Genomic DNA, 26,176 nt, shown 5'->3' on the forward strand with positions numbered 1-26,176 from the left:
CAGAGAAAGCTTTTAAAATTTGCCGTTTGACATGACCCCATCAGAATGACCGATTAGATTGCCATCCTTTCCTCCACCTCAGTCGAGCAATACTTTATTTCTTTGCTCCTCTTTCCCAATGGATTGTTTGGGTATCATATTTTCCTTCACACACCATTTAACCTTTCTTCTGTTTGAAGACTGAATCTGGGATAAAGTCAGAAATTAACCCTCCACATACACATTTACACCGGGAACATCATTTAGTGCTCTGCTACTCAGATCATGTTGCAGAAGAAAGGTCTCAGATAAATATGAGAGCTCCTTCTTTTGATGCAAATGGTTTGAGAAATAGGTGTCTGTTGCTGCTCCGTAATTGTGGGTCACAGCATGGCTCAGTGTTTCTCCACCTTGTTTATCTGCTTTGAGCTGCTGTGATATTAATGTTTTTCACTCTCCCACCCCTCTCTTCTCCCCACCCCTTTGTTGTTTCTTGGAAGGTGTTGCCAGGCATACTGCAGAAGCATTGCTGTATCTTACCAGACAGGAACACAGGTAAGGATCAAACAGATGCCCCCCTCTCCATTTAATACACCAGTCACACACAGTGCTGAGACAGAAGGTGAGAGCCCGTCAGTGGGGGTAATGAGTGGGTGGTCATGCTGGGTACTGGATGCTGAGTGGGTGGGCCATATTTGTCTGTCTACCTGTTTTTGTGTGTGCTCTGTATGTCATACCTCGTCTGCTGGCTATATGCATTCTTACTGACTGTTTTCCACACAGTTTTGATATAAAGTGACCCCTTCATTCCTATTTGGCCATAGACTGACCTTTTTGTCATTGTGATTCTTACAATACACTTGTTACTCTTAGTTTCTGGCACATAATGTTATCTTTTGCAAAATTAACATGTTGCAAAAGACCCTAAAATCATATGGGGTTCTCTGTGTGTCCTAAACTTTCTCCACTTACATGTCAGAGGGAGGGAAAAATTTCGGGGCAGGTGTTTGCAAACTTGTGATGATGACAGGCTTCTTCACATCGTTGCAGGTGTGAAGAGGTTGCTGATGAAATTGAAGAGCAGGGAGATATACTCAGGTACCTGGCTGCAGTCTTCACAGTAATGACTTCTTCTGCCTCTCTGTGCGTTTACTTTTGGCGACTCAACCTCTCCAACCTCTCGACTGCAATGAGACTGCATGCACATGGGCTCCCACACCATCCATCCCACCAACAAAACGTCACTAACTCTGCTCCAACACGTATTGGCTACGCAGTGCTCCGCTCATTTGTCAGAATCATGGCCATTTTGTCATCTTAAAAATATTTGTTGTCTGTGGTGAAATTAGTCCGCTGTTATGCACTTTGTTCTACAAACAGTGCAAGACCAATGTCTACCTTAAACAGTTTTTCCGATGCATGGTGAGAAAGTTAACTGTACACCCTTCCCAGGTGTGAGACATTCTGAAGAGAACAGCAAGGGCACAGCAACCTTGGTGATAAAAAGAGACTTGGAAATGTGTCATGAATTTTAGGTGTTGGAGGTTGGAACTCCCAGTTCTAACTGATAACTGTGAGGCATCTCACAGCGTGAAATTAATGTTTGATGGAGCATATAGGCAAGATTATCTGCACTTAAGCAGATAAGGAACTTGACAAACCTTTAAATCAGCAATTTTAATGTTATTTTCAGCATAAAAGTTCTGTAAGCCAGTCCTGGGCAAAATTTTAATCCAATCCACTCAATTCCTCTCTCCATTCAAAGAGCTGCCAGATGGGTGTGGTTTGCTGTTGTGGAACAATCCCCTTTTTTATGCCAGGCAAATTCAATCATTTAGAGAAAAGTCTGTGAGGAGCTTTATAAATGTTAGCTCAAGTTTTTGGTGATTACTTTACAAGACTTACCTTTCTCAGCAAGATGAGTTGTTGTGTGTTTAGCTGAAGTGGCTGGCAATGGCTGCATGAATATGGAGTACCCAGGGGTGCACGTCTCAACTGGACTTAGAACAAGGTGTTCTGACAGACTGGACACTTATTAAAATAACCTTATAATAACCTTATGAATATGGATGTCTGAAGTGCTGAAACTTTTCCAGGGTGATATTAGCAGACAAGATTCTGGGAGAGGGAGTTGGCCGTTTATTTAGTTCATGACGTTTGTATCTACACACATTAGTATGTAGGCTACATTCTCTGCATGTGAATATTAACTTGACAGCCACACCAGTTTGACTGCCATCGCTTACATATTCCATTTCATCTTGAAAAACATCGCTCTGACAATATCTTTATTCTGATGTATTGTGCTGTCAAGAAGACATAGTACAGGGGACTTCTCTAGAAAAGCCTACTCATCAGCGGTGCGTCACGAAACCTCTGATTTTGTCAAACTATTTCCACCAAATTTCATACACCATCATTCAGCCACAAGTTCCATCTCAAATACAAGAGCTTTGAACAACCTCAGTGCCCCCAGCAGTTTCTGTATTTATAATGTCTACTTTGGCATCCTGTTCTCATGGCAACACAGCTCGTGGTGTCAGTAGGTGCATTGTGTCCATTCTTAATAAGCTTTACTTTTTTCCACTGATGGATAGTAGGGAGTGTAGCGTGGTTGTATTTGCACATGTTAAACAGATGGCACAAATTAACACTGGCATTGGATGAGGATACTCATTAGAGAGTACAGTAGTGTTGAGTCACACTTGAGTCTGCGTAAGGCGTTACAAGAATTGAAACATTTACTGTAGGGCTTGAGGTCGGAGAGGGAAGAGCAAGATGGGTGGAATATCTGGAAAATGACAAAGAGCAAGTAAGATTAGAGGAGACTTTCAATGTAACGGCTGTGAAAAGACTGGTATCTCCTGCTCCTGAATACAATTAAGCCAGTACATTGTGTGTGTGTGTGTGTGTGTGTCCATGTCTGTGTGCATGTGCTCCGCTCTACTGTACTCTAATGAGCGAGGGGCGCCCTCTCGTGGTCAGTTTCCAAGCACCTACAAAGCCATCTCCTCCTCAGAACCACTTCCCTCATATGCTCTCTTCCTTCTGTTTCTCTGATTCGAAAGCTCTTGCATAGAAACTGGAGGGATGAGGCTTATCGTAATCTTACACTCTCTCTCTGTTATCAGTGTGTCCCTCTGCTCCTAATGTACTCCGTAAGCGGAACCCTTTGTGCTGATGAGCACTCAGCGTTTCTATGCCACAAATTCACAGACCATTCCTATTTATAGACCTTAATTAGTGCATGAATATTTCACCATTTTGTTGCCATTTTTCATCTCCATGTTGAATTTCTGGCATCCTATTATCATCTCATCCTATCGCCAGCTCAGAGTCACTCTCCTGCTCTAACATTAAAAAAAAAATTCTGTAACTAGTTATTTCCGCTGGTGAAATTCACTTCAACCTCATATTTGACGTTAGGATTGAATGGAACATTATGATACAGAGTACAAGCTCGCATCCACTGAATGAGTAGCAGGGAGGACTTCTTACAGAGAGCAAGTAGTTTTAGATGTACAGTCTCTGACATTGCTTATGTTGTTATACCTTCAGCACAGGGGTACTGTAAAGAGACACGCTGACTGTTGCATTCTGGGAAACCCTTCTATCATCCCTTTCAGGATTTGGACACTTCTTTTTGGCATTCATGGCCTCATATCCTCATCGATTTTGTCTCCCCTGAGTCTCACAGTCTCTAACAGTATCACACACACAGAAGCACAAGCACATTCCTATTACCCATTGCCTCAATTTACGATTCCCATGTGTTATTCTCTATATGGAGGTAATTGTACCTAGTGTTATTGTTTATCTTTCATTTTTCACTATTATAGGAGAATGTCACTGATATTAGTTAAGAGGAGATTAGTTAGATATAATGTTCTTCTTCTTGCATGATTTGCTGTGCTTGAGGTTTGCTTCTGTTTTGGATGTGAAAAGCAAAAAGTTCAAGTATTTTTCATCATGGCATTTGATGCATGTGAATTTGCTGTATAGTATGAAAGTACAAGACATACTTAAAGAGGTGCTCGAATTCTTTTCATGTGGTCTCTTTAGTCTAAAGCATATTTCAGTGTTTATGCAAAGACCTGAATTCAGGCATGACAAAAATGACAACAATTAATGTCATGGTTACTTTTAATTTAAAAAAAAAACAGCAACAAGCATAAACCTCAATTCTTTTTTTTAAAAATGGTAATGAAAATATTTAATTGATTGCTAACATTAGTGCACAATCGCATAGCATTTCAAAATTTTATTGTCAGTATTGTTTATTTTTCCTAAGGATCAAATAAATGAGATCGGAGAGCATAAAATATCATCAGCAATATGAGAGTGTTAGCATCATGTCATAGTGACATTTGGATAGTGTAAAAAAGCAGTAATAGATAATAATTAATAAATAATAAATTAACAGAATAAACCAAACAAGCAGACAGTCAAGATTCTCCATCATTAAAATGTAGCTTGCTGGCTCGAACGCTGGTATAGTAGTTGTTGGGTTACACTTTAATTAGCTAACTTACCATCCTTGTTGTGTATTTTGTGTCAACTTAAAGTGGAAGGGTTTGTCTGAGGACACGTTGCCATGGAAACAAGCTGGCCAGGAGGACTCAGAGGATACAGAGAGGACCTTAGTTAGAAAGCAAGAGAAGATTTTTATGAGATGAAAATCAACAAAGTATTTGGGAATTATGCTTTAAGGTCCTCATAAGAACAACATACCAGTTCAAGTTGGGGAAGTTCTCAACTTCTTAAGAGCGTCATCAATACTCCTTGAGTCCCCGGTATGAAAAGTTTCTGTTATGTCCTCATCCAGTCACAGCTGCGTGTCAATGGCGCTTCTTTTTACCTTACTTAGCCTCTGCCCAGAACCACAGCACGTCCACCTTAATGGTTCACGTCCCGCCTGAGTCTCCCCGTCCCGCTATGAATCTCACTGACAGGGGAGGAAATCAGCAGCTGCTCTATTAGCTTGCGTAATTAACGGGTGAGCTGTCACTTTCCCACTGAGTGTGTCCAGCCTCCTTTTAGTGAATGTGTTCACATACACATTGTACGTAGACACACACGCACTCAGTCGTTCAGTGAACACATACACGACGTGTCCTCCAGTACCCTTGATATCAATCTATAGCAAAGCGAGACAACCAGGGAGAGCCTGTCTCTTTCTGATAGTTCTTAGAGGCCCTGATGCCATCTCTGTATGCTCTTCATACCCACTCACCACAAGAGACACCCAGAGAGAAACAGATAGACTTCAGTAAAAAGATTCAAAGCATAAATAATACTTATGGACTGTATTTGCAAGAGAAAGTGAACGATGATGGTGAAAAAAAGCAGAAAGATGAGAGAATGAATGAGGGCTCATTGAGTAAAGTGAGGGGAAAGAGTGGATATGTGTGTGTGTGTGTGTGTGTGTCTGTCTATGTGTGTGTGCTGGCAGCCCTCAGGAGCTCTCCTCGTGTCTTCTAAACTCTCGACTGCTGTAGTTGATAATGAGTCCTGCACTATCTGTCCTCCTCAGCCTTCCCTACTTTCTGCTGTTAGTCTGCACCCTCGACACTCGCCTCCCTCTTCTCTCCTCCTCTGCACTCCCTCCAGCTCCGCCAAGGCGTACCCAGTGAACTGTTACGAGAGTGGGTAGCTCGGAAACATGGCCTCTTTCTCCAGGCCTCTGTCTCTGTGCACCCCGACTGCTGTGGCACCAAATTGACCGTAAACAAATATGACACAGAAGCATAATGGATGAGAGGGAAACTTAGCGATACATCTCCCACGCGGTATCAGAGCTCTGTAAAATATTACATGCTGGTCAAGGTGCAGCTTAGCTGAATATTCATTGTACAGTGCCTGTAGACATTTTGAAAAAACGGAATTTGAGTCGAGATGAGCTGTTAGGCAAGTACAATGTTCGTATGTCAGGGTTTGAGTTACCACTTTCGCTGCTGTTTATTTGTATGTGTATCGCTACAGATGTTGGAATGCAATAGTCAGCGACAGTGAAAATTCTGTGATAACTATGATGGTCTCACCTGTGGAATCTTTGGTTGCATGCTGCTACTGCTGGATTGTTAGTTCATTACTGGTAACTAGCATGTTGGTGGTTGATGTTTGCTTTGTTGGTGGGTGAGGCCACTTCCTGCCAGTGATGGCAACATGCCAGGTAGCTCATCATGCTCTCAGCTGGTTGTTGCGAGCTATCACGTTGTTAACCAATAGTGTAGCTGGTGTCCTTATAGAGAGTTTGTTTGGTGGGCTAGGCTGCATTCCAGCGATGGATAGTTACTGCGGCCTAACATGTTGGCTAAAAGTTGTTTTTAGCTAAATTGTTGTTAGCTGTGATGATGTTGATGATGATGCTAGCCATAGATGGAAGTGTAGATAAGTTCCTTCTGAGGGCTGTGTTTAGTTTCTGGATACAGGTAAATTGGGAGGTGCTTCTGGGACCCAAACTTAACAAAACACCAGTTGCAGAGAGGATGCCCACCTGATGACACTGTAGAATTGCCAGACACAACTTGCCAGACGAGGAAAATTATTTATACATGGAGACATTTCTCATACCACAGGGGCTGCTAATTAATCGCTATCTGTAATGTAAGTGCAACCAAATAAACAGTGATGTTGACTGTACAACTGAGTTGGCAATGGCATTCAGATGAAACTGCCTATCGAACTAGATGGGCTGGCCTTTGTAGGTTAGCCCTGGCAGATAGAATGCAGATGTAAGGCCTGATTTATCAGCAGAGCAGCTGCACTTTGCTTGGGCGAGGGTAGGATTCAAGGGCAGTTGAAAGGTGTGATTGGTCAGGGTCAGAAAATGGTTTGACCTGTCAGAGGGCTCCGTAGATTTATGACGGCACAGTTTGAAACCCACTGTGGGGCCAAAACCTAATTCAGCTATAATACTGGGAATCCACAGGAATGCTCTCCTAGCTTTTGGCGAATTTCTCAATGTGTATTGATGACTGTGAATCTTAATTAAAATTCACACTTCTATTCATTTTTTTTTCTATTTCTAGGTGAGTGTGCTGCACCCTTACCAGCCCATGGACATATTTGTGAGTGTGTGCTTTGTTTCTCTGTAGAGAGCCCTGTCATTGAACTACATAGTGTCTAACTGGAGAACAGCTGGTCTCTGTGGATGGTCTGTCTCAGCTTGTCCCTTACATAATGAGCGAGCTGGGAGTAAGCTTTGATTTAACACTGAGTCACTCTGTTCCAAGCTGCTCATTAATAGTTAAATAGCGGTGGCAGGAAGTGAAAGAAATGGGAGTTGGTTCAGTTTTTGTTGCTGTGTTGACAGACCTTTAATTCTCTTTAATTCTGTTTGCATCCTCTCTCCTTCTCTCCTTACTTCAGCAGCAATCACACACACACACACACACACACACACACACACACACACACACACACACACACACACACACACACACACACACACACACACACACACACACACGCGTATACACACTTTCTGATGGTGCACTTATCAGCAGACAATGAGTTCACAGCCTATACTATATGTCTCTACTAATGGCAGTCCATTTTGTGCTCATCCTGAAGAGCTATGGACTCCATCCAGACACTCAGAAGTGTAGCTTTAATCCTGCATTAAGAATGATCACTCTGTAGGAGGGAGGAGGAATGGACATCTCAATTCCATGTGTGCTGAAACAGAATAGTAAAGGAAAGAGAGATAGAAACACATAAAGAATGATGGGGCTTCTAATAAGTGAGATACAGATACTTGGGAAAGACAGCTTTTGTTGTTAAAGGTTGTAGTTGTAACATCTCTAAATGCTCACATGGCTGAAATGCAAAGTAGAAGTGCTGAAATGATTACTGTAGTCAATTAATCAGTTAAAAATAATCAGCTTTAATTATCATATCAGCCATTAAGTAAAATACCAAAAAAAAACTTACAAGTAACAGCATCTGAAATGTTAAAGTGTTTTATTTTTTCAATTTGGTAGAAATAAATTACCTGTACTGTTGGATTTTTTTGATTGTTGCTTGTTTCAAGGTAAGAAAGGTTTGGTTGTCATTATTTTTGATGGATGTATATCTTTACTTTCAACATTTTATAGATATGAGACTGGAAATTGTTGATGTAAAATCAAGTACCAAAGGTCCATTAAGTAGCTCTTCAGGAATTTCCCGCCATATCATATAATTCAGGATATGTCAACTACTGTTTCCAAGGTTAAAAATTAACTTTCAATCTCATCTAAGGACAAGCTTAACTAAGTATACGTGGAAAAAATGCCATCTGTTGAGGAAGATCTTTTTATGCAATTGAAAGCTCCAGAACAGTCACTAAATGGAACTTGTGATGAAACTGCTTTGTCATCTATTCTTCCAAAGTCAAGAGTGAAAGTTCAGTCTCAATATAATTGTTTGTTGCAGCCTGACATGGCAGCTTGTAGGTCATGCCAGTTATAGCTCATGACATGAAGAACCCATTTCATTAAAACCTTACCACTTGTTGTTGCAAATAAGATGTGAGTAGTCTTTTTTTTTTTTTTTTTGCCTTCTTTGCTTCTCTGGTCAGACTTTTCTCTTTCAATTTACTGAAAGTTTTGTGAAACACGAGAAGCCCCTGGGAGTTCAGCTTCTTTTTTGCTTTGTCTTGTTTTGCACCAGTCCAGCAGACATCATGCAAAAACTGAAATTGCGGGGGTAGCTGCAGCCCAGCACCTGCATGTTAATACTGGTTGCCTCCATGGAATAGCTAGATAAAATTGGGGTTGTAAGGTGACAGAGAGGGGTGATTGTAGAAGATGATTCATCTGAAATCTATAGAATCGTTGACCAGCTAGATAGTCCAAACAAAGTCGGCCAGTATTTGTGCTTGGGTGTGTGTGTGCATCCGTGAGTGTGTGTGTGTGTGACCGTGATAGTGAGAAATAGCAAGCTGTCAGCTATGCTCTAATGGTCTCAAGTGCCAGACTTTCTGTTGAAACTCACCTCAGACTTTGCTTCACAGTTTGTCTGTGTATAGTGTCATCCAAAACTATTGTACATGTCAGAAATGGTTTATGTCAACACAAAGAAGCTGGAGACATTACTTTTAAGTAAAAAAAAAAAAACTTGTCATTGAGTCTTGGGCTTTTATGTGATCCCCCTTTGGTACCTCAGTAAACACAAAAAAGCAGACTGCAGCAAGAACTTGAACATGGAAGTGCGGGATATATTTGCTCAGTCTATATATGAGCATGCATGTGTATGTGCGTGTGTGACACATAGCATACAGTAGCTGATTATTAAGGTCTATTTAGCAGCCGATAATGAGAATAGAGAATGTATCACCTCTGTCTTTTTTCAAGGACACTCTTCTGTCTGGGTATCACACCTCTATGTTTCACCCTCATTGCAATTCTTTCCACAGTTGACCAGTGGACTACAGATGTGACTGTATATTCATTTTCTATCGGTAGCGATTTTGGCATTTTGAAGCACTGTGTGCATATCTAGACTAAAGTGTTCACATTTCCTATCTGTTAGTTGTAAGGGTGTAATTTCCACTGCAGGGAATCCTACCCCCCCCCTCCGTTTTACAGTTTCAGAGCAAAATGATAAAAATGTTAAAATGCTCATTTGAATTGCCTACGGTTATAATCGTGTTCTCACAGCATTTAAGCTTTAGAAGCAGTGGTGAGGCACCAGAATTTGCCTCTTTTAGGCTACATTTGAGCTGTCCTTTCTTCATGGTGGAGGCTGTTGGGGCAGAAGGCAGCTTGTGAGGAAGACTGCAGTCCCTCCTCAGGGCTGAAAAAAGTCCCTCAACTCCTCTGCATTTTCAGGTAGAAAAATCATTCAGCTGTTTACAGATTTTTTTTTTTTTCAGATAATTATCCTAAAAAGACAATAGAACTGATTGTCAGTCGAAGAGAACTCAGTAAAGAACAGTGCTCTTTGTGGTAAAACATTATTTAATGTTTACAGGTGCATTGTTTACATTGGAAATGGTATTAAAATTTTTTATGTAACAATAATATTTTTCAAAAAGTATCGACTCTATGAAGGAAATAAAAGCTAAATATTGGTTTAGTGCATTATGATGCAGCAATCTATGTGGCTCTTTTTTGGCACACTAACGATACTATGGAAAGCATGATAACTCATTTAATCAGAATTCATTATTTGCTAGATCACATGTAATTATATTAATGATGAAAATTACATTTACATTACTCGTATACTATTTATTTATTTTTTTAAGAGCCTCTGAATTCCACACACTTTAAAACAAACCAAAAATAAAGTTAAAGATGAAATATTCTTTTCAACATTTCAAGCAGTGTACTATTTTTTTTTTTTGTACAATTTTAGAGTGAAAAAAGGAAAGGAGCACTATACAAAAGTTTGGGCACCCCAAGAGATCTGAGCTCTCAGATAACTTCTTCTAACGAGGTCTCAGACCTTAATTAGCTTGTTAAGACAATGACTTGTTCACAGTCATCGTTAGGAAAGGCCATGTGATGCAAATTCCAAAGCTTTATAAATACTCTGACTCCTCAAACCTTGTCTAAAGAATCAGCAGCCATGGGCCCCTCTAAGCAGCTGCCTAGCACTCTGAAAATTAAAATAATTGATGCCCACAAAGCAGAAAGCTATAAGAAGGTGCCTCAGTTCATAATGTGATTAAGAAATGGCAGTTAACAGGAATGGTGGAGGTCAAGTTGAGGTCCGGAAGACCAAGAAAACTTTCAGAGAGAACTGCTGGTAGGATTGCTGGCAAGGCAAATTAAAACCCCTGTTTGAGTGCAAAAGATGTTTCTAAAGGAACATCTAAACAAGCCTGATACATTTTGGAAACAAGTCCTGCGGACTTATGAAAGTTAAAATAGAACTTTTTGGCCACAATGATCAAAGGTATGTTTGGAGAAAAAGAGGGTGCAGAATTTCATGAAAAGAACACCTCTCCAACTTTTTTGCACGCGGATGGATTGATCATGCTTTGGGTGTGTTTTGCAGCCAGTGGCATGGGGAACATTTCACTGGTAGAGGGAAGAATGAATTCAATTAAATACCAGCAAATTCTGGGAGCAAATATCGCACCGTCTATAAAAATGCTGAAGATGAAAAGAGGATGGCTTCTACAACAGGATAATGATACTAAACACACCTCAAAAATCCACAATGGACGACCTCAGGAGGCACAAGCTGAAGGTTTTGAAACGGTAACAGATGGCATTAAAAAAGTAATCTTCCTTAAAATGTTAAAGAAACGTTTCGTTCTAAACTTCAGGCCTTTCGGAAATAAGGTCATCTTTTACTCGCTTAACTACTCACAGTAACAGAAATTTTGACCAGGGGTGCCCAAACTTTTTCATGCCACTGTATGGTATAATTGCCACAGTGACATCAACCTCATGAACCTCCTCTTCAGAGCACAGAGTAACCTCTAGCCTAGAAAGCTGGAGCCAACAAAACTCAACTATTAGCCTGACATAGAGAGTTTTTAAAGTGGCACCATTTATTTCACCCCTCATTATTAGCGCAGTGGCTATGCCGAATAGAAGGTACTCATTTGGTAGCCTGGAGCTCCCCAACACCAGACAAGGGAAGCCTAACTGAGCTCCACCTGTTTGTCTGAACATGCTGCAGGCACACAGTTGCATGTCTTTATCACTTTTATGCACAGCACTTCTTGTTTGCCTTGTCTCTTCACATTTATCACCGTGTGGTTCTCTTTGCTGACACGCGCGCACACGCACACACACACAGACACACACACACACACACTCAGACATGTCCACTACCATTGCTGTATAAAAATAAGAAAAATATAAAGCTTGCAGAGGCCAATTTCAATGCAAACATTTGTCTTACTGTTTGCACTGCCAGACGATCAGGTACTCAGAGGGAGGTGATAACTCACACTATCACTTCTTACTAAAAGAAACATTTTCTCTGCCTGACAGAGTCTTTGTAGTACTTACGACAGTTCAGATTTAGTGGGGTTTTTTTGTGATAATGCTGTGATGGATAACAGTGACCATTTCTGGTAACAGAATCAGTTTGTTTTCACAGGAAGTGACATTATCTGTGGAGTGGCTTTAGCCGGCGGGCCAGCAACCAGCTGTCTGGGGAGGCTAGCTATGATTTGATTAACCAGGATCACAGCCAAAACAAGAACAAGGCAGGAAGTCAAATACCAAAAACATGCTTTGTTATGACTTTGTTTCTCTGGTGTGCACTGAAGAACAAAGACATGAAAATTTCAGGCTGCAACTAACAATCATTTTTATTATTATATCAATCTGCCAGTTATTTTCTTGTTCTTAATCAGTACATTGTTTTGTCTATAAAATACCCATCACAATTTCCCAGAGCCCACGGTGACATCTTCAGACCTCTTTTTTTTGTCCAGCCGACAGGCTAAAAACCCAAAGATATTCAATTTAAAATGATATAAAACAGAGAAAAACAGAAGATTTTTAAAATTGAAGAGGTTGGAACAAGCAAATGTCTCTTGTTTTGCTTGAAAAATTATTCACAAAATTAATCGATAATGAAAATAGTTGCCTATTACTGTTGACTGATTGATCACATAATTGACTAATTGTTCCAGCTCTATTTTACTGATGGGTTAAAATTTTCTGCATAGTAAAATTATTTCAGTAAATGAATCTGTTAGAACAATGTAATTTGCAGGGTTTTCACAACAAAAACAATATTTTTTCCTAATTAAGTCCATTGTGTGACTGCCATTTGATCATGATATTTTGTATGTCCTGAAGTCAGCTAAGTAGTTTTGGCGTTCTCCTTTAGCAGTGATGGTACGTAATGTCTTCTGAACACAGTAGATTAAAGAACTGAATTTAACTTGATGAGGTAGACTAAAGCAAAAAGTTCTGAAGCCAATTTAATGAGAATAATAATAACATTATGATGCTGTGAGTCAAAGAGTCATTCAAAGGGTTAAATTAGATTTTAAGATTATTGCTTAAACATTTTGCAATACTAAAGAAAGTTAAATTATATTTAGCCTATACTTACTGTAAGTGTTTCTGTTCTGTTTCTATGACCCAGACATTAAGAGTTGACAGACTAAATTTCAAGATTATGATTGAAGTCAGCGCTGGCCTTGAAAACTGCTGGCCTCAGCTCACTCAATACAAAGAATGCAAACAAACGATTTTGCACGCACACGGAAAACTAAGTACATCTGTCTGTGTCATGTGGCTCTGACCCCTGGTCGCATTGCCAGTCTTCTTAGTAGATAGAACTGAGGAACTGATGTATGACGAAGGGTAAGGGACACAATTAAGACTACTGAAAAGTTGGTGGAGGCTATATCCTTGCAAAAACCAGCTACTGATCTGGCCAATGATAAGCCATCGCTGGTAACTGAGAGGCAGACGGTGGTATATGAGAGGATGGAGGTATGTCTTCATTGTCACTCTCCAAGGTGAGCTACCTTCTCGCCAAGCTAGGCTATTCACTCCATGAGCCTACTAACTCAGATTTCTATCTCAGCCCCAATGGATATGTAACGGACTTGGCTGTCATTAGCAATGCTAGGGTGGCCATTAGCATTCCTAGGCTAACCACTCGCCACTATGACTTTTATCTGTCTTTGAACTCTCAGACTAGTCTGGACCATATTCTGCTCTAGATGATACCATATGCACTTGCCACTCTCTGTTGATTCTTTTGCCTATCTAATCTCTCTGACCATAAGGTTTTCTTTGGGTTTGTGCGTCAGGCCACCCATCTCCGCCAGGCAGCCAAACCACATGCTCTTTCAACTCTCCAGTCCAGCCAAACACTATTTGTTGAATATAATTGAATATGTTTATGCCTAGAGGGACCGACAGACAAGGCCTTTCCTCCACTGCTCATCCTTCAAAATAATAATCAGAAAAACAGCATGTAAGTCATCTCTTGCACTTTTTATTAACATTCCTTTGGCTGCTGGTGATAGTTCACTAATAAGAAACGTGCATGGACAGATACTCTACCACCCTATTCTTTTCAAGGACACGGAAAGTAAGACATCAGCTGTACCTCTCTTTGAACTTATGACTGACTTACGTTTTTATTGTGAGTGTATTTCAAAGAATTTATGGCATTTTACTTGATGTGTCATCAGTTGCTCCAAGTTGTCAGCGGGAATCGTTATTTCTGGAATGACCTAGCGTTTCTGTTTTCTTCTTTTATTCAACATTGCTGTACATTTTTGCTTCTTTTGTGTAATCCTCTGCAAATGCCTTCATCAAGATTGCACTGGGAGTGGGTTGTGTGTGACATGTTTTTCCTTGTGTAGTATTTTGATTATAAAATGTTCTTTCAATTGGCTAATCAATTAATTGACCAACTGTTTCAGCTGTGGAGCAGAGCCATGTACGATATAACTGGCCAGTGACACGCTCAATGTCTCTGTAATGACTCTCGGCCTAATTACGGCAAGAGTCAGACCTCCAACTTGACAGATAATAAGAGACAACCAGTTTCAACCTCATTCCACAGCTTATCAGGATGATTCACTGCTCAGGGTTAAAGTTTATTGTGTTTTTCAGTGTGTATAAGAGAAAGTGACAATAGGAGCAGGGAGAGAAACAGAGGGAAGTGTAGGGTTAAAATAGCGCAAACACAATGAAAAAAATATCATTGTAAACTCTGATTTAGTCATTAAACCCAGTCATGAATTCTTTAATATGTAAAAAAAAAAAAAAAAAGCAGAACTCCAAAGTTCTGGGTTTTATTTTTTTTCGGCACTGTCTCAAAAGCTTGGACATACTTATTGAGTCATGGAAAATGTTGAAAAGATCTTTGCTTTTATGACAAGCAGCAGCATTATCCTGTAAAGCTAAATAGTTTTGGCATTCTCCTTTAGCATTGATGTTATGTAATGTCTTCTGAGCACAGTAGATTCAAGAACTGAATTGCTTAAAAATTTTGCACTACTAAAGAAAGTTAAATTATATTTAGCCTACACATACTGTAAGTGTTTCTGTTTTATAATCTATGACCCAGACATTAAGAGTGAACAGACTAAATGTCAAGATAATGATTGAGCACCTCTTTATAGTGCTGTCGAAGACAAAGAGTCAAATGACACCAGTTTCTCTTAACCCAAGCTCCCAATAGCTCAGAGGCCGCACTGAACTTATACAACTTTGCATTAGATAGTAAATCTGCTAGAATACTGACTTGATGGTTTATTCATGCACTGGGAAGGATTATTGGGAGAATATTATTGAGCAGCAAATTCAGTCCCTTACTGCGGTGATACGACAGATGTTTTGACAGTGGGCTTTCGTTCCCTCAGTCCAAACTTCTGTGAGATTCACTGTGCGGGGACCCCTACTGTGACGAGTGTATGCAGACGCAAAACATGCACTGGATAGCTTTTAATATTATGACAACTCAGGAAAGGAAAACAGGCATGCAGTGTAAGAAGAAGAAGAAACATTTGTTTGTTTTTCATACCTGAATCAGATGTTCTGCGTAATCCAATAATCCAATAATACAATAAAAAAAATTATGTGGGCAGAAGGATTTTATATAACTCTCTGTTAATGGTGGAGTCGCCACAAAAAACTGCAGTTGGCGTGATAAACTGAAAATGTACATCTAATCATTCAGCAGTCTTCATACTACAAATACTGCAGGAGATCAACACACACATCTCACGCACTGAAACTCATTCCAAAGTTAGTACAACTGATAAGTGTACTCATCAGTCTGCAGGTTTTCTTTTTTAATATTTTTGTGTCTCCTAATCAAGTAACTCACAAACATCAAAGTGTTGTCGTTAAATAATGCACTTTTCCTTACATCTACTGTATGTGAATCCAAGTTATGCATATTAGACTCAGTCTGTCTGTCAGTGTCTGAATTATCCATCTGTGTAAACACATCCCCCCTTTCTCTGTCTTGAACGTTTAGTTTCATTTAATGGCCAGGGACATCTCTGCCAATGACATCTTTTGTTACCTCTAAGTTGAAGACACCCTAACAGGTGGAACAGCATGAATGATACAAAGCCTGATGTTTTCATTTAATATTGATGGAAAATTGGAGGGCTGTTGTTTTGTTTTTGCCTTTGCAACAAATCAATACTGGGAAGTGAAAGTATATTAGGTTAAGGTCTTTGTAGTTCCAAAAATAATTCAATTACAGCTTGTTGAGTCATTTGATTACAACAATTCTGGTACTCTGGCAATATAAACCATTAAGACATTCCCTCAGACTTCTTTCAGATTTATGAATAACAAATTTGTCTGCAAAAACAAGTCTCTTTCTCAGCTGTCATCCAGCTGAATAAAGAAGCTGAAAAAAGAAGGCTTTAACAAAAATATTAGTAGCAATAACAAATGTTAGAATAAAATAGAGGAAATTAATAGTTGTCAGAGTCAATGATGTCCACAATCACAAATTAAAGCATGTGAATAAAAAAAACAGAAAACAAAGGAAAAATTGACACTATTTAAATGGCATGGTAAACTCAGATGTGACCAAAAACAACAAAACAAAACAGTAACTAGACACTTTCTTCCACCATCGTTAATTCTCAATATTTTCTTATTATTAATTCCTACTGATGGGAACTCAATGACCCGTACATGAGTATAGCACACCTCTGCACTGTTTTGATTTCATTCCAGGGTGCATTAAATCCTCAAAGGTTAATGACATCAAACCAAAAATACGGCCACATATAGGAATTTTTAGGAGACATAAGTCCTTATGTCATCCTTACACCATCAACATACATTATTGATAATCTTATTGGAACATCATGCTCAGCAATAAAGCAGCAGTTTCTCAAGCAGCTAAGTTTACAGTATCTTGAACAAGCACACATAAGGAAGGTAGATGCTCTCTCATTTTGGGGCTTGAACTTGAGTTCCTCAGGTAGGTGCTGGCCTATAATTAATAGTACTTTGCTTTACTTTAAAATATGGCATTTCCTAGACAATATATCCAAAAAGATGCAAACTCAAAGAAATAAAAATGAGATGAAGAGTAAACCAATAATTAAGGAAGCCACACTTGATGTTTTTAGCCATGCTAGCAGTATGGTTTCAGGGTTGGCAATGTCGGTCAGCCAGTTGGTCCACCTGACTGAATTATATCAACAAATACTGGATGGCTGAACAATGAAATTGTGTGCAGATGTTCATGGCCCCCAGAGGATAAGCAATCTTACTGCCTTTAGAGATCCTCTGACTCCTCTGATCCCCTTGACTTTTTTTCTAGAGTTACCAGCAGGTCAGTGGTTTTAGCTACAGTATTTTGTGAAATATCTCTACATCTATGACATCAATTGGCACACAATTTGGAACAGACAGTCATGGTTCCCAGAAAATGTATTCTAATGACTTAAAGCAGGTTGAAATTGAGATTGACATTTTTGATATTTAAATATCTTGATAACTAGAGGATTGATTACCATGAAATTTGGCCCATACATTCATGGTCTTCAGGGGATGAATTGTAATAACCCGATCTTTCATCTAGCTGCAAAACTTGTGTTTAGTGCTAATTGGCAAATGTTATCTTGCTAACATGCTAAAATAAGATGGTCTGTATGGTAAACATATCTTTCAAACATCAACATACCAGCATAGTCACTGTGAACATATTAGCATGTGGATTAGCTATTAGCTGAAAGCACAACTGTGAAGGCGTAAGTGATGGCTGTGGACTCTTGTTCCTGTTTACTCTGCAAGTTGTCCTAAAGTTCAGTAACAAATATTTCATAAGATAATATTTTCTCAAGATAATATTATGCTCACAGGCCAGTATAAAATCTGGTTCTTCTTGATGAGCTGAGAGGCTCATTGATAGATGTATGCTTTCTTGAATCCTGCCCTTTATAAAGATGAACACATTATGTTTACCTAGTCAGGACCACAAATGTAAAACCACCCTGTTACAAATCACGCAGGACCAGACACAGAAACAAATATTGGTTTTCCTGGCCGAGCAGGGGGAAGAGCTTGTGAAAGCAGCACTTCTCCTAAAGCAATAAAGGCCAGACAGTCATGAAGACAGATGGAGGTTATCTCTCCCATCTAATCTGTCCAACATCTTAGGCCCAGTTAAAGCCCTGCTGGGACGACCACAGGGGGGAAAAGACGCAGGGCTCTCATTAAGACGTGTGGTGGAAATTCACTTCTGTTTCACATAGTACTAAGAGTCAACTCTTGTCTTTCTGTAAGTTTAATTCATCATCTGCAGATGGCCTCAAGCATACAGAGATCAGCAATAAGCAGTGTATGGCAATGAGCAAAGCATAACAATGAGCAAAGAGTACAAAACTTAGTTATTCATTCATGCCCTTTAATGAGTACAGAAGGGAGAGGTTGCTGTGTAACTGTTCAAAGAGATAAGACACACACATAAGAATTGTTCCAAAGGCCGTCTGCCTGGCATCGTTTTAATGCTGAAGGTCAACGGAACAGTGAGCAATCAGTGCATTCCATAGATTTATATAACTACAGCATATAAGGTGAATAGTATTAAAATTTTCCATTACAGACGACAGTAATGGTGTTTCACCATCACACACCTGCCTCAGCAAAATGTGGTGTAGATTTGAGAGGGAGAGACAGACTACATTAGTGGTGATCCACAGCTTTTGTTTGCCTGCTGTGCTGCATCATAGCTAATCAGTGTATTACACTCAGTAGCTATATACACTGCCATATGTTTAAGATTATCGACAGATGAGGCTTATACATCAGTTTCCCACTTTGTACCCAAGTAGTGGGTTGACGTCTTGAGGGAGCATCTGCATGAAGAATGGTAATAGCACTTCCCAGTTAATGGTAGCAGGTAAATGGCTCATGCATCAGGCTGTATTGAAAGTCAACTGTGTTTAGCGTCGACAGGTATTACATCCAACCCGGAGGATTGATGGCTCGCTGTTTGGACTGCCTAGACAACAGACAGCCTGGCATATGGCTGTCATCATAATCAAAAGCTAAGGTGTGAGAGATGGAGGTGATTGAGAATTAAGGTATGAATGCAGGTATGGATTATATTCTGGACAGTCACTTAACATTCAAGTTCACACACACAGCTATTGCTAGTGTAGAGCTATTTTAACAATTAGGTTTTGTCTTATTTTTTACAATTTGACACACATTCCTTTTGTGCCGTCCATGCATTTCCATCTACTCATGAAGCTGCATCAACATCTATTTACTTTTCCGCACCACCATCGCCTTTATTATTACCCTTCTACAAATTAAGCTCAAGCCTTCTTTCATCAGAAGGCGTCATCTTTTCTCCAACTCTATTTCCAGCCTGCATCAAGCAGATTATGTAATTCCACAGCCTGCCACATCCTCAGCTCGGAGATGGTTTGAACCAGCTGCTTTTAAGTGACTTTGCAGCCTTGCCTCACTTTAAACAGGAGTGAGAGCAGTTAATAATTCATCTAACTGTACAGCTTGTGCCTTTACTGTATGTATCTGGGGCTGGAGCTGTCTGGCCCCTCCACTAGCATAGTCATCTTTGATAGTGCTTCAAAGTATTAAGGATGGTAGTGGAATATATAACAGTGCGTTAAATATTGATAGGCTTGTCTGAATATATTGTCCAATTCCAGTTTTGTAATCGATTCATGAGATCCTGCTCAGCTGTCCTACAACTCGGATGAAAAAGGAGTGGATGGGTAGCACCCCCAGTGCTACCGAATTAACAAATGACCCAGGATTCCTGAGGAGGCTCACACAGCTTTCTAGATGTGTGTGGCGCCGTGTGTGAATGCTACCTGTGTCAACTCAGTAAGGAATGCACATGTGGAGGTTAGGAACATTTTACTTCTCGACTTTGGTTTGGCAAGAGCTGATCTTTACTTCTTATGAGCAGATTTACATAAAATCACACTGGAGTTATTGGCAGTAAAGAGTGCCTTTTCGGATTTGAATATGTTACTGTTTGTGTTTTACAGTAGGAGAGCATACTGTTAAACATTTTTTGTCACTGTGGGAAAACATACAGACAGGTGACAAATTAAAGGAAAAACCGGAATAATTTAACGGAGAAACATAACAGATGCAGATGCTTCCAAAAAGGGGTACTGCATGGTACAATTGAGCAATTAACATCCAGTCATGCTGTGTGTGTATGTGTGTGTGTGTGTGTGTGTGTGTGTGTGTTTGTGTGTATCATCATGGCAAATGTGGTCCTGGAGACACCCTCTATAGCAAGGCCAACCACAGAGATTGTTTTGAGTACTTGGCAGGTGTTTATCTGTCTGTCTGTCATCGGACAGATATGGTCACTGTGATAGCGTCACACCCGTGCAAGATGCATTCACGAAACTTTACAGGTGTGTAGTTGAGATCAAAATGAGGGCAGAGTTCTAGGATCACAAGATTTCAACCCAATTGAACAGCTATGGGAGGTTTTGGAGCGCTCTCCACCACCATCATCAAAACACCAGAAGAGGGAATATCTTTTGGAAGAATGGTGTTTCATCCCTCCAGTAGAGCTCCAGAGACATGTAGAATACATGCCAAGGTGCATTGAAGCGCTTCTGGCAGCATGTGGTGGCCCAACACCTTACTAAGACACATTATCATGGTTTTTCCTTTATTTTGTCACCCGTCTGTATATAATGTTCAAGTGCTGTAAGCATTACTCTTGTATATTCTCTATATTGGAGATGAATTTCTGAGTGAGACCATGAGATGGTGCTATGTGCCTAAATTGGGATTTTTGGTGTAGAAAAAAACAAAACACATCATGCTTTAATACAGGGTGAACATAAAATCACTGATCACTAACTCATGTTCAGTAAGACTGACTAATGCCCTCAGCTCTGTGCTCTCTTTTATGCTTTTTGTACATCTTATTCAGCTGGAGATGTTTTTGCGGCAGGTGAAGGACTCTGCAAGGGCATATGGAACTGCAGCTTTGAAAAAAAAAAAACGCTTTTACCCACTTATTTCCTCTTCAGCCCCGTAATAAGATTCACCCATACTGCTTAGCATTCACCTATTGTGCACTGTGAGTCAGCTTATCTTTAGTCTGCATGACTGAGAGGGTGAATCTGCGGCTGTAGCGAACAGGCCTTTGCAAAAGATTTACATCACTTTCTCACAGCACGGAGCGCTGGGGAGGAAACAGCACTGGGATACAGGCTAGCGGAGCGGACCAGGGACCCATGAAGCATTCAATCTGTGTGCCATCACAATGCATCAGCTCGGTACTTCAGCCCTGCTACCAGCCACGCACACCGACGACTATTTGGAGAGGTTTTAGCAGCTTGCCTAAACACTGCAAGGTCGACACTAGCGGAGTAGGAGGCTGAATTTAAATAGGCTGCCAGTTCAGTGTGAAGGCTAGAAGGAATGATTGAAACAAGACAGGAGCTGTGACAGATGGGCAAGATTTACTTAAGGTCAGGCTTGTTTTTGGCGGATTTTTTTTGCATGTGACTGGTTCTTAGATCAGTTTTTAGGGTCATAATCCTTTCTCAGATGCCCTGAAGACTCATGTAGATGCGCATTACTTTACACTGTAATGATTAGTGTTCCTACATAATGTTCACTATTTATTATTCATAGTGTTTTGACCACACATTAGAATTTTCAATATTGGTGTACCTGGACAACTTGCAAAATTGTGGCAATTAATCATGGCTGGGACACCCTTTATTACCATCAAGCAGTGCCAAGAAGTGACCCGAGTCAGCATGTATTGATGAAAGTCCATTTAAATACTTTAATTATTAATAAGCCATTTTACACCTAATCTCTGTAGCTGGGGATTTCCTCAACTGAAAAGAACAGAGGGCATAGTGTAACAGTTGAGGAGCTCCAGATAAATAGAGGACAAAGGCTGAGTGACACCTTGTAGCTTCCTATGTATGCAGCCTTTATAGATTTCTCTCCTCAGATTTACCTGAGCCAAAAAATACATTGTGTTTTCTCACTGATAAGAGAAACCAGGATCTTTTCTGTTTTAATACCGTAGGCTCATCTCGCTATACCAATCAGGTATTGCGTTGTGTCTGCCTCCGGTGTTGGAACTTGGAAAATTGCTGAGGTGTGGCGAGCTACTCTAGGAGGAATAGTTCGCAGACACACACTCATGGCCATAGTCACCATTGAGGTCAACCAGGTCCGGACCTCGGTATTTTTTCCGAGGTCTGTATATAATAAAAGCTGTGAAATAATTGCCTAAAAATAAATCTACTTTGGTGCTGCAAAGCTATCGTACAAGGCCAAGATAACCGACTTTCTCAAATGATCACTGGCGTCATTGATTGTGTGTGGGTGGCAGGAATGAAAGATCTTGTTAGAACAAAATCTTTACTCAACATGGTGGTTCGTTGAACTGGGCAGGCAGCTGAAGCTTGTTACAGGTAGCTAGAGAGTTTTACTAGCTGACTGCTTGTAGTTCAATGCCATTCATCCCCAGGCATCATCTGACGAATAGCTCCTGTGTAGTTGCGCTATCTTAAACAGTGGCCGTCCATCATGATGGTGGTTAGTTAGTTTCAGTTGAGTGAATTAACTAGTTAAATAGCTAACATTAAATCCATCCATCCAATGTCAGACAGATAAATCTTCAACAAAAGTTGAAATGCTTTTCTTTCTATTCAGTTTGTATAAAGGGCTGAAATGCCTGATAAATTAGGTACTACTATATTTTTTTTTTCATTGCATGATTATCCAAGCGGAGGCTGGTATCATTTGCATATAAATTTCAATTGATCCTGTGTTTACTTTCTTCACTGACACAGAAAAAATGAAAAGATTGCATTAGTCCAAGCCAAGTTTTGGGAAAGGAAGACAAGATGAGGAGACTGAGAGAAAAAATAGAGAGAAGGTGATGGAGATGAGAGATGAAGAGCAGGTGCTGCCCACGGTGCCAATGGTAGGATTACATTCAAATAATGTACATGTTCTTTGGTAATTACAGTGGAACCTATAGCCCCCCAAACACCTCTAGGAGGCTCAGTTTCTGGACCTTGGTATTTCTAAAACCCTGCGTACGGTCATGTACACACTCACACAGCATCTCTGGTCAGTTTTTGTAATGGAACAAACCTCCATGCAGGGGGAACATGAGGATGCTAGAGACGATTGTAGCTGCCATTCATCCATGCTGGCCAGGGGCCCAGAGAGGAGGGGGGACAAAGGATGAAAAGTGCTGGCTTGGCTGCGTGGATTTTTTTTGGTGGGAAAAGAAAAAGAACTGTCTGGCTAGGTATTGTATGTCTATTTCTTCTGGGAGAAATGATAAAAAAACAACACCTTTCACAGCATGATACACCTTGGTAATGTGCCAGGGCAAAAAACCTCTTTCCAAATCATTGCTTTTTGCCAGGACCACTTTTGCTTTTCATCTTATCTACAACTTCCTTTTCCCTTAGTCCCTTCTATTTTTTCCCTACCTGAATGATTTACACATATACTGCCACTCAGCTTTCCCTTTTTCCCATTTTGAGAGTTCTGCTGTTTTCTGATATACGCACTGAAGGGGCCTTGGTGCAAAGACATCTGAAATTGATCCCAGATTTTGTCACACTCTGACAGTGTTTGTAAAATTCATCCATAATTCATGGCAGGGCTTCCACACGTACAAGCTTCCTTCTTTGTCCCTCTAAACTTTTTTTTACTTTCATGTCATTTTATGCCAACTTCTTTCCTCATGGGGGAGCTGTGATGTCTTATTCCAAGCCACGTTAGAATAAAATACTACCGTACTGGTGTCTTACAGCTTCAATATTTGGTACCTTACACCCTTACACACAGCACACACTCACACATATTTTACATTTGACCCATGAAGGAAAATCTTAATTACACGAGAGTGATCTTTTGACCGTCTGTCTTTGTCTTTTTATCACACCCGGCTAAAATATGAAATTGAAGGATTATAGTAAGTCCTAGCAGAGTGGTTGTCCTCTCCACTGCTATATTATGGATTTCAGCATCCCTCTAACTTTAGCAAGGCCAAGAAGAATGTTTCTCCAATGCAGAGGTTAAGGCTGGAACTCACTGGATTTAGAGTTATGTGAGGATGAACAATACGTTCACTACCTCATGCCCAGGTTTATATCCCTCCCTAAAGATCTCGACTCAGGCCTTTGCCCTCAGTTCCCAAGATCTTCTAAAAGATTAATCATTCACTTAAAACCAGACTCAGCTATAACTCTGACAAAAATGTGTCGCAATATTGTCGGAGTCATGCTGTCTGGTTTGCCTGCTGCCATTTGGGCTGTGAGATGAACAGGCGGATCGGCATGAGAGAACAGGAGGGGGGAGAGACAGAGAGAGATAGGCCGAGAGAGAGTTTGCAGGACGAAGAGGAGAACGAGGAAAGACAGACTGTGTGGAGGAAGGCAGGTCTTGTAGGCACACCCCACTGTGTTGGATGGTAGCTAGGAGAACAGGCAGATACAGAGACTGAGCAATAATGAAGGGACACACTTCATATTTTACTTAGGAACATGTATGAACACAGATTTTCAACTACCATCAGAAATAATGACACGTTGCAGCTACCAATACTGGAAAAAAGTGATATTGATAATTTATGTGAGCAAGGAGATCTGCTGATGTAAGAGTAAAGTTACTCAGAAAAAGGACAGAGGCCCTGCTAGAGGTTCAAGCTTTTTGGGTTTTCCTTAAAACCATCATCAGGAGAATAGTCCTTTTACACAGTGGGCATTGTTTGGTCATCACAGAAAAAGCACAGGTGTAATTAAAAACATCAGCCAGGAGCGCATTCCATTTGGTGACCTGTTGTGTCTGGCACTGCATTGTTTACTGCAACTCTCAGTGGAGCCATGCTTAAAGAAATTTGTCTCACCAGTGCTTTCTTTTAGTATGACAAGTCCAAAAAAATGATCATTGAAAAAGGTCTTTAGGCATGCACAGTTCCAGGACCCTGAAAAAGAAACAGCTAAATGGAATTCAGCCATCATTGATTTTTATTATTTACAGCTGTGCTTTTCCTACCGTGACATGTCAAAATGTCTTCTCCGAAACAGGCCTCCGTAGAGCTATCAGGAAACAACAGCTTCAAAATCATCCCCTAGTTCACTCATTCGCCACTCTCTGTGTAATAGACATTTAATAGTTCACTCTATCATGAGAAACTGAGATTTCAGACACTCACTCATGATACTAGTAATAATCATCACTGACTTTCATTTTGATACACTACCGGTCACAAGTTTTAGAGCACCTCATGTAAACAGTTTTCCATGAAAACAATTTGTTTATGTTAAGCATCACATATCCAGAAATAACATACCATATAAAAAGTAAACGTTGAGCCTAACTGATATGGGATTTTAAAAATATATATATACATACTGTACATACAATATTAGCTGATGCATAGACACATACCACAGACATTTTGATAATGATTCCTTAATTTTGAATTTGTCGTCCCCCTCCCTCGACCCAAGTACATTCGTCCTGTATCTGTGATAAACTAAAACTTGCTAATGAAATTGGGCCCAGATGATTTATCTGACTTGATCTGTGGTATTTTTATTGAAACCCAAAAAACAGTAAAATAGTAAAGGCTTTGTTTGAACACTGAAGATACTGAATACTGAAGGAACAGAACACTGATTTTCTTGTCTAGTGTGCATAGCATGACGTCTGCCTCTACCCATGTGTTCGTGATCTATTGTGTGTTCATGTGGGAAAATGCACAAAAAACATTCTTCCATGCATTGGTGCAGTGGCAGAGCTGAATCTTGGGAATGGGAGAGGCTGGAGGTGATGCATTGATATCTAGTAGGCGCGTGAAGGAGACTTTCATGATTTCCAAAGTTTGAATCATACAGTGGGCCGGGAGTATTGCCTCTTTTTTTTGCAGACAAATGCAGCAAAAAGGATGTGAGAACAGACTTACTTTTGTATTTTTCTTTGTTTCTTAATCTAACATCCACAGCTGTTTATGTGTAACATATTCTAATGACGGCTCCATTAGCCTTTTTTTTTGGCTTCATTCATTTCTTTCTTTCTTGTGGTGTATAAAGGGAATATTAACGGTACTATTCACTTTGAGAAATAAGTTTTAAATTTCAAAGAAAAGCATTGACAGACTCTATGCCACTGAATAATGGATGAATAGCGGCATAGTGATATTCAGTTTTCTTTACTCTTGAGATTCTAGGCTGTCTAAAAACAAACAGGTGCTACTATGCATTGGTTACCTGTACAGTGGATGGAGGATAATA

The 26,176-nt window shown here is 40.1% G+C and overlaps 1 protein-coding gene across 1 annotated transcript in view; it reads left to right on the forward strand.

The window, feature by feature from the left end:
- dlgap2a (discs, large (Drosophila) homolog-associated protein 2a) overlaps positions 1 to 26,176 on the forward strand; it is a 159,584-nt gene that overhangs the window by 12,788 nt on the left and 120,620 nt on the right. Inside the window, exons 3-4 of the mRNA XM_040138024.1 lie at positions 480 to 534; positions 1,030 to 1,077. Of these exons, the coding sequence (XP_039993958.1) occupies positions 480 to 534; positions 1,030 to 1,077 (103 nt within the window). The remainder of the gene's footprint in view (positions 1 to 479; positions 535 to 1,029; positions 1,078 to 26,176) is intronic.

The sequence above is a fragment of the Xiphias gladius genome, chromosome 10, assembly GCF_016859285.1.
Source record: "Xiphias gladius isolate SHS-SW01 ecotype Sanya breed wild chromosome 10, ASM1685928v1, whole genome shotgun sequence".
Taxonomy (NCBI): Eukaryota; Metazoa; Chordata; class Actinopteri; order Istiophoriformes; family Xiphiidae; genus Xiphias; species Xiphias gladius.